This window comes from Opisthocomus hoazin, chromosome 7 (genome assembly GCF_030867145.1).
Source record: "Opisthocomus hoazin isolate bOpiHoa1 chromosome 7, bOpiHoa1.hap1, whole genome shotgun sequence".
Taxonomy (NCBI): domain Eukaryota; kingdom Metazoa; phylum Chordata; class Aves; order Opisthocomiformes; family Opisthocomidae; genus Opisthocomus; species Opisthocomus hoazin.
In genome coordinates, this window is record NC_134420.1 from 38,328,899 (window position 1) to 38,341,952 (window position 13,054).

General features: G+C 35.9%; 1 protein-coding gene across 5 annotated transcripts in view; it reads right to left on the reverse strand.

The window, feature by feature from the left end:
• Positions 1–13,054, reverse strand: part of RYR3 (ryanodine receptor 3) — a 246,915-nt gene that overhangs the window by 166,428 nt on the left and 67,433 nt on the right. For all 5 annotated transcript variants that reach the window (XM_075426096.1, XM_075426095.1, XM_075426093.1 and 2 more), the window contains 6 exons: positions 12,375–12,453; positions 9,733–9,845; positions 9,192–9,291; positions 6,049–6,142; positions 2,051–2,125; positions 993–1,149 (listed from right to left, as the gene is read on the reverse strand). In XM_075426096.1, coding sequence (XP_075282211.1) covers positions 993–1,149; positions 2,051–2,125; positions 6,049–6,142; positions 9,192–9,291; positions 9,733–9,845; positions 12,375–12,453 — 618 coding nt within the window. The remainder of the gene's footprint in view (positions 1–992; positions 1,150–2,050; positions 2,126–6,048; positions 6,143–9,191; positions 9,292–9,732; positions 9,846–12,374; positions 12,454–13,054) is intronic.

The window sequence follows — 13,054 nt, forward strand, 5'->3', positions numbered from 1 at the left end:
GAAATTCCCTGATAGTTTTTCAATTATTTTGATTGGTTAAAATAAAAATTCTGGGCATACCATGTGCAGTCACACTAATAAAACAACCACTGTTATTTTAAACATGCTAAAAAGAAGTATTTTCTTTATTATGCTAACGAAAGTCTAGCATCTGTCAAGACCCTTAATGCTAGATTTTATCTAGTACATATCTAACTTTAAAGACTCTTTTTCACTGCCCTTCAGGGACCATACAGCATTCAGAGTAGCCCAGAACATTTAACTGCTCATACTTCATAAAAAAACTCTATTGCAGCAGCTATGGCAACTATTTATAATATCACGAAAGCACGTAGAAACTTTTCACCATCTTTGGTGTAAAAACCTTTAACTTTCTCAGAGAAAGTCATTAATTTCACCTACCTCCCTAATCATTCTTCATTCTCTCTCACTTGTACTGTTTTTCTCAGCTGGAAACAATGGAAAAGCTAGTAACATGCAATTAGCAGCTCACTAAAGAGCACAGTTTGAAAACATATGGTTTAGAAATAACTGACTACATTTCCCTTGCAATTCACCAATCAACATACAGCACAAAGAATATTAAGGGCAGAATTTTGCTCAACAGAATCAAATTCAATTGAATTCAATTATGACAAATCGAGCTGGAATGAATAACATTCTAATGAGATTCTGTCCAACTAAAATGATTCTATAATGATTAAAGCATTCATATTAAACTACCGTATCTTGCACTGTGTTGGTTTTCAATCTTGTTTTTTTAAACTCTTAACTGTTCAGCTTACTCTAAAATTTATTCATCATCCCTATTTTTCCTCAAGGAAGCCTTTGTTACTCTCGACTCAGGTTGTTTACCTTTGTATTTAAATGCATAATCCCCGCCAATCGCTTCAATTTAGAAATTACAAATAATTTATAAAGTTGTTGAACCAACTCAGATCTAGTATTTGAGTGCTCCACACTTAAGACAAATTTGCATTCATGTTATTTACCTTTGATGCTCTAAAACAAAAGGCAGTGGATGTTGTGTCTGACTTTTCTCTGTCTAACATTGCAAGTCCTTCATCTTCATTCAGAGCCAAGTACCTTCCTGTTGTAATGTGTCGAAGACGGAAAGGCTGTCCCCATCTGATATTACTTCCACTCCAGCTAAACGTATGAGACATCAAAAAATAATTTATGAAGTAAGCAAAACTAACATTTCTATTTGGGGCTTTAAAGGATGTTCAGAAAATAGAATGCGCTGTATATATTCCTTTTTGCTTTTGACTTCAATATTTGCATTAAAACAGCCGCAAAACTGTTAATACATTTGCAAAGGGAATCTTGGAAAGGAGCATAGCTTTAATTTCCTTATTTCTATACCGTCTCTCTGATTTACTAGGGTGTTACATACTGTGTCCACAAAAAAATCCTATGTGTTAAAAACACACAAAAGTGTAAATTAACTGCTGTATTTCAGTTGACTGCCTAAACAAATTGATTAAACTGAAGTGAGGCCTTAACTTTCCAAAGAACTATCCTACATGTCTGTTAGTTATGAGGGTTTTTCATTTGCAATCACAAACACACCAAAAGTAATACAAGTATACAGTTCAGAAGGCCATCAAAGTTAAAACATGATACCATTATGGTATATATTGAAATTTCACTTGCAACCTGGGAGGGAAATAGAGTCAAAAAACCAACAAAAAAAAGACACCCATGAAGAATTTTACTGTTGTGATTTCCAGATGTGCTTCGAAAATTCCAGGTGAAAACTAGGAAAGCATTTTACTTTTGGACAGAAGCAATGGCTCAAGCAGACATATCTCATAGGCAACAGTGCTTCTGACACGGTACACAGACTAAAAAAAAGTCTTTAAATACTGACATTCCCTGTATGATTATAATGGCAGATTACTTTTTATTATTGACAATGAACTTACTAACACATATCATACAGCAACACAAATCTATTACTCATGTTCTGCCTTAAGGGTCTGTAACAATAGAATTGCTGTTAACATAACAAAAGTTGCTAACAAAAATGTTCAAAAAATGTCAGTACCTTATTCGAAGGGGTTCTACTCTCCACAAAGACCTTGCTCGAACACCAGCTCCTCCAGTTTCATAAAGTACTTTCCTACAGAAAAGATTCAGAACATGTTCCTCTTGTGCTTATTTGTGCTACACAGTATTTATAACCTACTCCCCTGTATAGGACTCACTTATCCCCAGCTAAACAGAAAAGATTTGTTTACACCTCACAAAAAACCCCAAACAAACAAAATCTAGGAGTACAGTAGAGAAAGGCTTTTGATACTTAAAAAAAAAAGGGTTCTGCGTATCCTGAGTTTCAAATCAAGACCCTTCCTATTATCCAACAGGCTGCCCAGGGAAGCGGTGAGGTCACCATCCCTGGAGGTGTTCAAAAAACGTGTGGATGTGGCACTTCAGCACATGGTTTAGTAGGCATGGTGGTGTTGGGTTGACAGTTGGACTTGATGATCTTAGAGGTGTTTTCCAACCTTAATGATTCTATGATTATATGATTCATTTTATTTACTGTATCCATTACATATGAGATTAGTTATACAAATTCTGGCACTTGGATGACAAGATATGACTACTGAAAGAAGAAAAACCTTCTTACATGTATTCCTGTGAACAGGACTGATCCACCCTAACATGCACGGGAGCTGGACCTACACGAAAATGTCACAACCTAGCTACTACACAGTCTGTTCTGAATTAAAGTAGCATTTTGAAATTCAGAATTTTAACTGGCTTTTCAGATTGTGTAATTCTTTTCTTTTTTCAGCACTTTATAGGGAAAGAAGAATACATCTGTTCAGTATTGTTCTCATGCAGCTATGTGACCTGGAACTCAACTCGTGAAATGCAAATTGTGTTCTTATCTGAGCAGATGTTTCTACAACTTCCCTTTCAAGAACACTTCAGGTTTTAATTTATCTGATATCCTGCTTCTTGGTCAACACCAATACATTCCAGGAAGAATCTATATATAAACATGAAGTACACTAGAGTGTGACAAACCATTTGCATCCAATATCCAGTAAGATCATGGACTTTTAGATCTACACCTGTACATTTTTTAGGATTAACATTTAAGAACACACATGCAATTTCAGAAATTTCGAAATGACGATGCACCACAAAAATAAGAATACATATCCCTCATTGCAAAGGTAGTAGCATTTCCTACACATCTTGTCTTCTGTAATAATGTTTTTGATACTCTAGAATCAAAATACAAAACGACAACAAAAAATCTGGCAATAAATTCATCTTAATTTCCAGACTATTAATATGATCTTTCGAGGTCCCTTCCAACCTGGGATGTTCTATAATTCTATGAATACACTGAATACACAGTAACTCTCTGGAGTTACAATTTTCCGTTTTCATCGTAGGTCCTCTTTGGTCCCATTCACCTCATTGATGTTACTTACGGCAGACTAATGACCTCTTCCTAGCTAAGCTCAAAACTAATAATTCATTTGCATTCTCTTTGACCTCCTTCATTTCTCCTTGGCCCAACTCAGCTATTCCATCACTGACGGAATACCACAGATATGTCTCTGTCCACCTTTTATACTTCTAAAATTCCTATACTACTTAAATTGTCTAATCCTTTTCCAGCTTTTTCTATATGCAACACTGTATTAGCATTAGTGACCTGCTCCTACAGTAACAAAACTGCAAGTAAAAGAGAATTGCTGTTTTTTAACAACAGGATCCACATAACATTTTCTTGCATCTTCTCCTTGATTCCTTCCATCCATCCATCCATCCACCCATCCTATTCTGAGTTTTTGCCAAGCCTGCATTTTCATTTTTGATGTTCAGTACATCCATTCCTTGTATTTTCACCCGGCCTGTAATAAAAGACCTTAAATTTCTTGGCAGAGAATGGTCACTGTGAGAGATGTTAAGGTGGATTCTCAGCAGAAACCTTCAGAAAATGAAATGTCTGTTCTATGAAAAGAGATATTAGCTCTCTTGTCTAACTTAGCTTATTAAATAGTCCTAATGGAATGCATAGAACTGATGAAACAAGGAGATGGAAATAAACACATCCATTTTCTACAGCTCTTTCTCCTGTTCCTATTACTATTTGGTCTTTTTCATGTATTCATTTTGTTTTCATAGAATCATAGAATGCTTTGAGTTGGAAGGGACATTTAGAGGTCATCTAGCCCAACCTCCCTGCAGTGAAGAGGGACATCTTCCACTAGACCAGGTTGCTCAGAGCCTTGTCCAACCTGGCCTTGAATGTTTCCAGGGATGTGGCCCCCACTACCTCTCTGGGCAACCTGTTCCAGTGTTTCACCACCCTCACTGTAAAATATTTCTTCCTTATATCCAGTCTAATAGTTATGTATAATGTAAATGTAACTCCTACAACTATGACATAGTACCAGCTTGGCCTTAGGTCTATTATGTAGCTCACAGATCCAAAAGACAGGACAACTCCAAATCATCAATCTTAGCACATTGTATCACTCTCATACATTTGAAAATGTTCAATATAACATTCACATTATTCTTATTTTTCAGGAATATAAATACACAGATGTCATCCAGAAAAGTAAACATTTTTTAATTTTACCCTTTTATTTACATAGCTGTAAAAAAATGGAAGCAGATCTTAAGGCAGTAACAATATACACCAAATGTATATTAAGAAGAACATCATACAGGGCAATAGGTCTCCACAATTATTTTTTGTTTTAACTGTATCTGAATAGATAAGCAACTGCAATGGCAAAGCACCATTTCTGAACATTCTGAAAAGGCTCGACATCTATTCTAACCTTGCTAAGACTGGTTGTTTCTAAAATTTGTCCAAATATGACATTCGTTCCACACAAGGTATCTAGATCCTAGGATTTTTGCTAGTATTTTTATACTAGGTATGCACATTTTCACACTCAGTGCAAACTTTGTATCTTTTTTTCTCTACACATATGAAGAGAACAGTAATAAAAAAATTCACCAACAAGTGAAGTTTTCTGACATTCAGTTTGGGTTTTGTTTTGGTTTTGGAGACATTTTCACTCCACAGAAATATAAAAATGGAAAATCTAGAGCTGAAAAGTTTACTTGACGTAACTGTATGTTACTTGTGGTATCATTAAGGAAGAAATTCTTTACAAAGGAAGAAATTCTTCACAATGAGGGTTGTGAAACACTGGAACGGGTTGCCCAGAGAGGTAGTGGAGGCCCCATCCCTGGAAACATTCAAGAGCAGGTTGGACAGGGCTCTGAGTAACCTGATCTAGTTAGTGGTGTCTCTGCTTGCTACGGGGGGTTGGACTAGATGACTTCTAGGGGTCCCTTCCAACCCCAAACTTTCTATGATTCTATGATTCTATGATCATATTATCTAAAGCATAACTTATTTGCCACAATGGGTACAGAGATCTTGTTTGTTGAATACGATTATTAATGCTGGGGTTTTTGTGTATCAAAATGACTATCTTGCTGTGCTTTCGATTATCAGCAAAATGAAAAGTTAAATACAAACAATAAATCAACGTAACATACATGTTATATGACATATATAATATTATATAATATATAACATCTGTAGATTTAAGTTAAATACAAAAGTGATTTAGTTTAGCTAATATGATATAGTTATCTTAACATATTCACCAAATTTTAGAGCAAGAACTTGCAAAAAGGTGCAAAACATACAAAATACAAAAGTCATTCTAGAGGCCAAATTTTCAGAGATCTTTTTAGGGCTTTTTTTTTTTAAATTACCATCTTCCCTGCTAATGCTTGCTTACCTCTGCTTACAGTAGTACACATTAAAGACAAACAACATAGCAGGCTTAAATCTCAGTGGAAATCAACTACTTGAATTTCAGCAATAAAAGAACTCATGACTGATTTTCTGCCTAGGTCTCAACTTCTTGTAACAATGTCACTGCCTGTAAAGAATGTTTAACCTATCTAACCTCAAATTCAACCGACAATCAACAGTCTATTTCTCTTCTGAGAGAAGGAAATGTATAAAAATGCAGCTCCACTTACTTGTGCTGTGAATCATTCTGATCTGTAGATGGAATTGTCAAACACTCATCATGGCCATGGAAAAAACGTACTACATGCCCACCAAGAAGATATCCTGCAGAAGAAGCACATTTACTCCTTAGCTTAAACATTGACAATATGAAAATAACATTCTCAAAAAAAATTCAGAATAATTCAAAAGACCTAGGTGAAAGCTGTTTTCCAAATTTTCACTCATAACTGAAATTAAACAAGAAGAACAAATTCAGTATGACAACATACTATTTTTTGTATCTTTTTCAGTTAAAATTATTTCTTATGAAAACAAAGACAAAAAGAAAGCAATCCCTTATGGTTTAAAAATCAAAATAGGATTCTGAGACCGAAAAGGAAAATAAAAACTTCTGCAACAATTACCATTTGGAAAATTAAATCCTTTCAGTAAAAGTCAAATCAAATATACAATAGCACAGTTTCCTCCCCTTTAATACAATTTAAATGTTCTCAATACAAAATAATTTGGTGAGTTCATCAGTTTGTTCTGACATTTATAATTTGTGTCACAATCAAAACTGCACAGCAGCAGCAGGAGACAGAGGGCAGAAAAACACTTCGCAGTTCTGAAGATTAAGTTTAATGGAAGCTAACTTTCCAACCCATTTAACACAAAGACTACAGGTCAAAACCAGGCATTTTACCCAACAGAAAAAAAGAAAAAAATTGGTGTGGGAGGAGAATGATTCATCAGACCCTCAGTCCAAACTGTTCTGACCTTCTAAGTGAAATGAATGCATTTTAAAAGAACAAACGCATATAAAGGAGGAAGGGTAGAAGGGAACTTTCATACTGTGTGGCTGACTCAATGTAAATTTGTAAATTACGAAAACGATAACTGGCAATTATCCTGTTGCCAATTAATATAAAGGTCAAAGCAAAGAAAGAATGTGAAAAAATATAATTTCTTGATATTTATGTTCCATCAAAAGCACTTCAAACATCACAAAAAGTACGTTGTCTGACTTCCAGTCCAATTTTAGACTCAGGAAATCCCACTTTCTCAGTCTGTCCATTCAACTCGAGCTAGGCTGCTAAGTCTTTCAACACACGATCATCCCTCGTGTAAACCATTCTGAGAAGTGTATATATAGCTAAATCTAAGCCTAAGTAGTTGGGAAAAAACTGATCCAGAGAAAAACTACTTCTCTGCTTACCTCACCCTATCCTGTTTCTTTGTTTATTTTTTGATTATGCAATTTTGGATTATGTGTCCAATTCTAAGCTACACAGTACAAGGGTTCCAAGTACAGCAAAGGGCCACAAAGATGATTAAGTCTGATGCATCTCACACATGAGGAACAGCTGAAAGTACTGGGGCTGTTTGACCTAGAGAAGAGAAGGCTCTGCAGGTGATCTCATCAATGTAAAGAGGACAGTCATCATCTCTTCAGTGGTGCCCAGTGACAGGACCAGAGCCAATGGGCATAAACTGAAACACAGGAGGGTCCGTCTGAACATCAGGAAACGCTTTCTCACTCTGAGGGTGCCTGAGCACTGGCACAGGTTGCCCAGAGAGGTTGTAGAGTCTCCATCCTTGGAGATATTCAAAAGCTGCCTGGACATGGTCCTGGGCAACCTGTTCTAGGTTGCTCTGCTTGCGCAGAGGAGTAGAGCAGGTCCCTTCCAACCTCAACGAATCTCTGATTCTGTAAGCACTTAGGAAATTAAGCTGCCAACTCCCTGCTGTTACAGCAGTCTAAAATATACCACTGATCTTCCATGCTCTTTCTGTGTAGCTCATTGTGTTTCTCATCTGTACAAGTTTTTAATTTTACTACAGGATGGCTTTTCTGTTTGCTTGCTTTTGTTTTACCTGTGAAACCTGAGAACACAGGGTCTTTTCCAGAGTTAATATCTTTTCTGTTTAAGACCCATGATGGCAGGGGACCAGACAGACATTTATAAATATGGCTCCAGAATAGCACACTTCTTGCAACAGAAAGCAATCATAAAGTATTACAAGGAAAATCTATATCCCATTAGCTCTTAAAATGAAAACCTACAAACACTCTGAGACAAGTTGCTTATCTGCCAGTTCACAGAAACACTGTGGGATGCTGATTTAAATCACCTGGACCCAACCACAGCTCAGATAAGCCTAGTGATTCTTAGTCCTTAGCACCAAGGTAGTCTACTTCTATAAAGACTTACTATAGCTGATCCCAGGGAAATGCAACTATCTCTTTCAGGTCCCTTAGAGGTCCCCTTTTTCATATGATCCTGTATATTATTATATCTTAAGCGATTAGTTTTAAGGCAAAGTGATACAAAATGATGCTGCCTTAAAGACATTTACCATTCATGAATGTGGAGTGATGATACTTCGAACAGGGAACAGCTAAGGTAAAATACAACGTTTGTTACGACAGTGTTAATGACAGAGTATGGCATTGAAATAAGGAGCAATATTAAGGGGATAAGCCCTTCATTACAGAACAAGACATTGCCCAAACAGAGTAAGGTGATGCTTCTCAAATATGGTTGTAAAGTGCAGTCAAGTGCCTAGAAAGAAATCCTGACCCTGTGGTGTGGGATTTAAGGCTGATTAAGAGGTTGAGTTTAGAGAGCTTATTTTCATTGACTATTACAGAGAGACAATAAGAAAGCACGGCTGTGAGATCCAGAAATGATATTGAGCAAATATCCTTAAAAACACAACTAAGAGACTGAAATAGGAACTATGAGAAACCTGCTTTCCATTTTGCATGTACCTTTATCTCTCTTCTATTATCTCTGTTACAGGGTGATTGAAAATCCTATACAAAATCTAAGTTTACTGGCTTTAGTCATTCCCACTCCCCAAAGCTAAAAGGAACACAATAAACTCATGTGTTGCTTTCTCAGTCTTCATTTCTCTTGCAGCTGTTTATGCTTTGCTGTTCTAAAGTTACAGCACTTCTTTAGCTTTTCTTCAGTTAATTCAGCTAATGTATCTGTATTTCCTTGTTTTCCCTTCCATTATTCCTCTCTCTCATGCTCATTTTCTTTATTTTCATTAAGCTCTTTGGTTTGATGTTCTGAGGGTGGTGTTTTGTTTTCACTCCTTATGAAAAGCAATACAAAGTCATCTAAACTATATAAATTTCTAAATAAATAACATGACAAACCTTCTGCAATATTGCTTCCTGAGCATGTAGGATGTACATTCCATAGCGTCTGCATAAAGGAGGCATCCACCTGAATACTTCCATTTGACATGGAGAGATGCTGAAATAAGATCACAGTAACAGGAAACAGTGAAATTTATGCACTTAAAAATACTTAGTAGATTAATTTCTCAACAAAACAAATATACTATAATATACAAAATAAACATACAAATATTCTTTAAAAATTACTAGTCACTTGCTTTTAAAATGAACTCTTCTAAACCTAATCAGCTGACTCCAGCTGCAGGTTAGAAATATCCCACAGTTACAGAAATAAAAACTTCCCAAGATGAAGAATGCTGGTGCATGGAATAAAGGCATGGAAACAGCCTTGTTTTAGGGGTCAAAACCCTTCACTGAGAAAAATGCATTACAACCAGGCATCATTTCATAGATTATCAAAAGATTCATTTGTAAGAATTGCAATCATTTTCCCCAGCTCCTCAGAGTACTTTGTATTTTCCCACCATATATCCACTCGCTAAACAAACAAACCTACCAGGTATCTTTCAGAGGACACACTGACCAGGATAAGATCATCACCTATTCGAACCTTTTCTCCTTCTGACCTTTGTTTAGAAGCAGGGTGTATCGTCCACCAGCATGCCTCACCTAAAGGACAGAGATACTTATCAGGGGCATACAAAACAGACAACTTCCAAGAAATTTAAGGATATCTTTATACAACATTGAAATAACACTGAAGACTTGTGTCTTATAAGACATTCCCCCTACAAAACCACCTCATTCCTCTTTTCAATCCATTTGATTTTTTTTTTATTTTTCCTTGAAACTTTTTGTCTACCAATCTTTGTCATCTCTGAAGCTGGTATTTCTCTTTTCATGTTATTTTAAAGAGAACTTACAAAACATCGCTCAGAACTGCTCTCCCTTGAAGGCTCTCACTACCAGTAAATTGCTGACAGCTACCTCAGTCTTAATTATTACCTTTTGTGTCTTCTTTTGCTTAATGTTCATATTCAGTTCACAATCTTCTGTATCATTTCCACTCTAAACTACATTTATGATGTAGAATACAGAATTTGAAAACAAATACTCCATAACTTTCTAATATTGCTACGCTATAAATACCTGTTCTGGGAGCAGTTCCATTAGCACTATAGACCACACGACTACAGGATACCCATGCCTAAGGGTGACAACCACAGAACGTTTCCTACACATTAAATATGAGATAGTAGATTGCCGCACACACGCACAGACACACACCCTGATTCTGGGAAGATTATCTAATTCATTCCACATCTTCACACCATTCAGGGTTTAGTTAAGACCCTGAAGAAACGGAGTTGGATACGGCTTTCTAACTGGGCAATGCAAAGTGGGAGAAACTTAAACAAAGGCAAAATTGGTATCATAAGACAAAGCACAAAAATCTGTTTGATAAACCAAGAAATTTCATGTAAAACCTCCTTAAAACACAATTTGAAGGTTATGAAAGTAATTATGAAGACGACAATAAATAAAAGATACATCCCTGAATAGTGTAAAGTGCTAAATCTTTGAAAGAGAATAATTTTAAATATCCAGTGGCTTTTCACTCAGTACCTGCTAGGCGAAGAATACTTCCTGCAGCTGAAATTGATTCAGTAGGACAGTGTCATGGGTGGGCTAGTAGGGCAAGGGAAATTGGTATTACGATGTTCGGTTTATCAGGTTTACAAGCACTGAACAGTTATCAAAATACTCTGTGCAGAAACACAACTAAGCATTCCTTTCATGTGTTGCTTTTTATATCTTACCTATGTGTACATGGGTCTTTCTGTATTTGTACAGTTAAGTAAACACCAGTATGAGACAACTACAGACACTTATTACAAAACCACATGGGCACAAGCAGACACACGCAAAATAACGCTGAAAAAAATCTATTAAATTATAAAGACAGATTTCATCAAATCTATTTTCAGAGAGCTAGAACACATACATTCCTTTTATCAACATGCCTAAAGAAAATTGTCTGCATCTAAGGCAGCAATCAAAGACACAATCAAGTAACAGGTTGCTAATATCTTTCTGTATGACTACAAACAACTGAAAGACAAACTTCACTCACTCAAAACAGACAGTCATGTAGATAATCAGAGTCACCTGAAAAGGAAGTTTCAAAGATCATGGTCCACAAACATTTTAACACCTACATTGGTAATGCCTCTCCATCACCAATTAGTCTAATTTGATTTAAATTTATTTTCAAAATAATGAGAAAAACAACAGAAAGCATAATAAGACCAGCATTTCTTTATTTGAAGCTTCACATTAATGAGGTATGTACACAGGTACTTTGATTTTCCCTTCAAGGTATATACGTCTGGGCCTGGGTACGGCAGGGTCACCTGTTACTTTCTGATGAGTATCCATCACTTGCAGTAACCATTAACAGTACATATACAGCAGCACATAAACCTATTTGTGCCTCCTTGTGACTGAGTTGCTTTTAAATTCATTTAACATAGCTCCCAGTGGCATCTCATAATTTATATGTGATTTCATGGAAGCACAATTTTTTTTTCACTATATTTCTGTCAGCAGCACTGTTACTGGCAGTACTCCCGGGAATCTATTAATTAGATTTTAAAACTTTCTCATCATTTCTTATTTGTGTTGTATCTCTTCCACTCTGTCCCACTATTATTTTGCTCCAGCTTATATTTCTATTTTTCTTCAGCTCTTTTAGCAATGTACGCTTTACATTTTTTCTGCTTTCTTGCATTACAAGTTGCATACTTCTTTTGCTGCAGGGTTACAATGTATATTGTGAATACACTGATATACAGCTTTTCTATACTCTAATTCTATTGAAAGTGCCAAACCATACAAATAGAAAACAAATGCATCAAATTTATTTTATTCAATGGAAATTTTTTACATTGACCATTATCACCAGTGTTCTTGCACTTGTGGTAACTCAGTTTCATTGCAATGCACTCTCACATTCTTACACAAAGTCAGTTATTTACTGAAAGTCATCATTACTGACTGTCATTATTTACTTTCAGTCATCTTACTTCTAATGAACACATAAACATGACATTCATAGGCTTACAATGCCATTAATCTCAACGCGTCTTCTAAAAACAGAAACGTGCCATGTTTTCCTTCAAAAATAACTTGCCATACCTGCTGCATTTTCTCGTAGTCCCACATCAAATGCAAGTTTATCAGTCTGGGATCTTGATGATGTTAAACACGTCAAATACTGCACAACAGTGAAGTTATTGAAAACAAAAACCCAACAGTATCCATTAACACACATGCCAAATTAATACATTCACATTACTGCATCTTACTATCAGCCCGTGCTTTTTTTTTTAAAATTAGTTAAGAATGTTGTCATTTGTATAAATGCTCTTCCTGACTTTGAAACATCTTTGTGCAATTCAGCTTCTACCTTCCAAAATTCCACATACATCATCAGATAGGAATGGGCAAACATCTTACTACAGTGTTACTGTAAGAAGTTTGCCTCATGAAAACACAGCAGACATACCAAAAGGCAGTAATCGTACTTGCACCTCTGGTATACCAAGGCAACTACAATTGGTATGGTTCATAAATGTAAATAACACTGTTTAAAGATTAATGTAGAGTCTTCTAGTACAGGAAAAGGGAGGGAAGATCTTTTCTTTACTTCTCATTTTTTCAACCTCCTACTAGGTATACTTGCATGGGCCCTAGTAAGTCAAAGATCCAGAACAGTTAAAATTTTCCAGTTGTACTACTTAGTGAAACAAAAGTCTTACAAGGTAGCATGCTTGTGAGCATAGTCTCTGGGAACTATGGAATGCTAAAAGGAACAC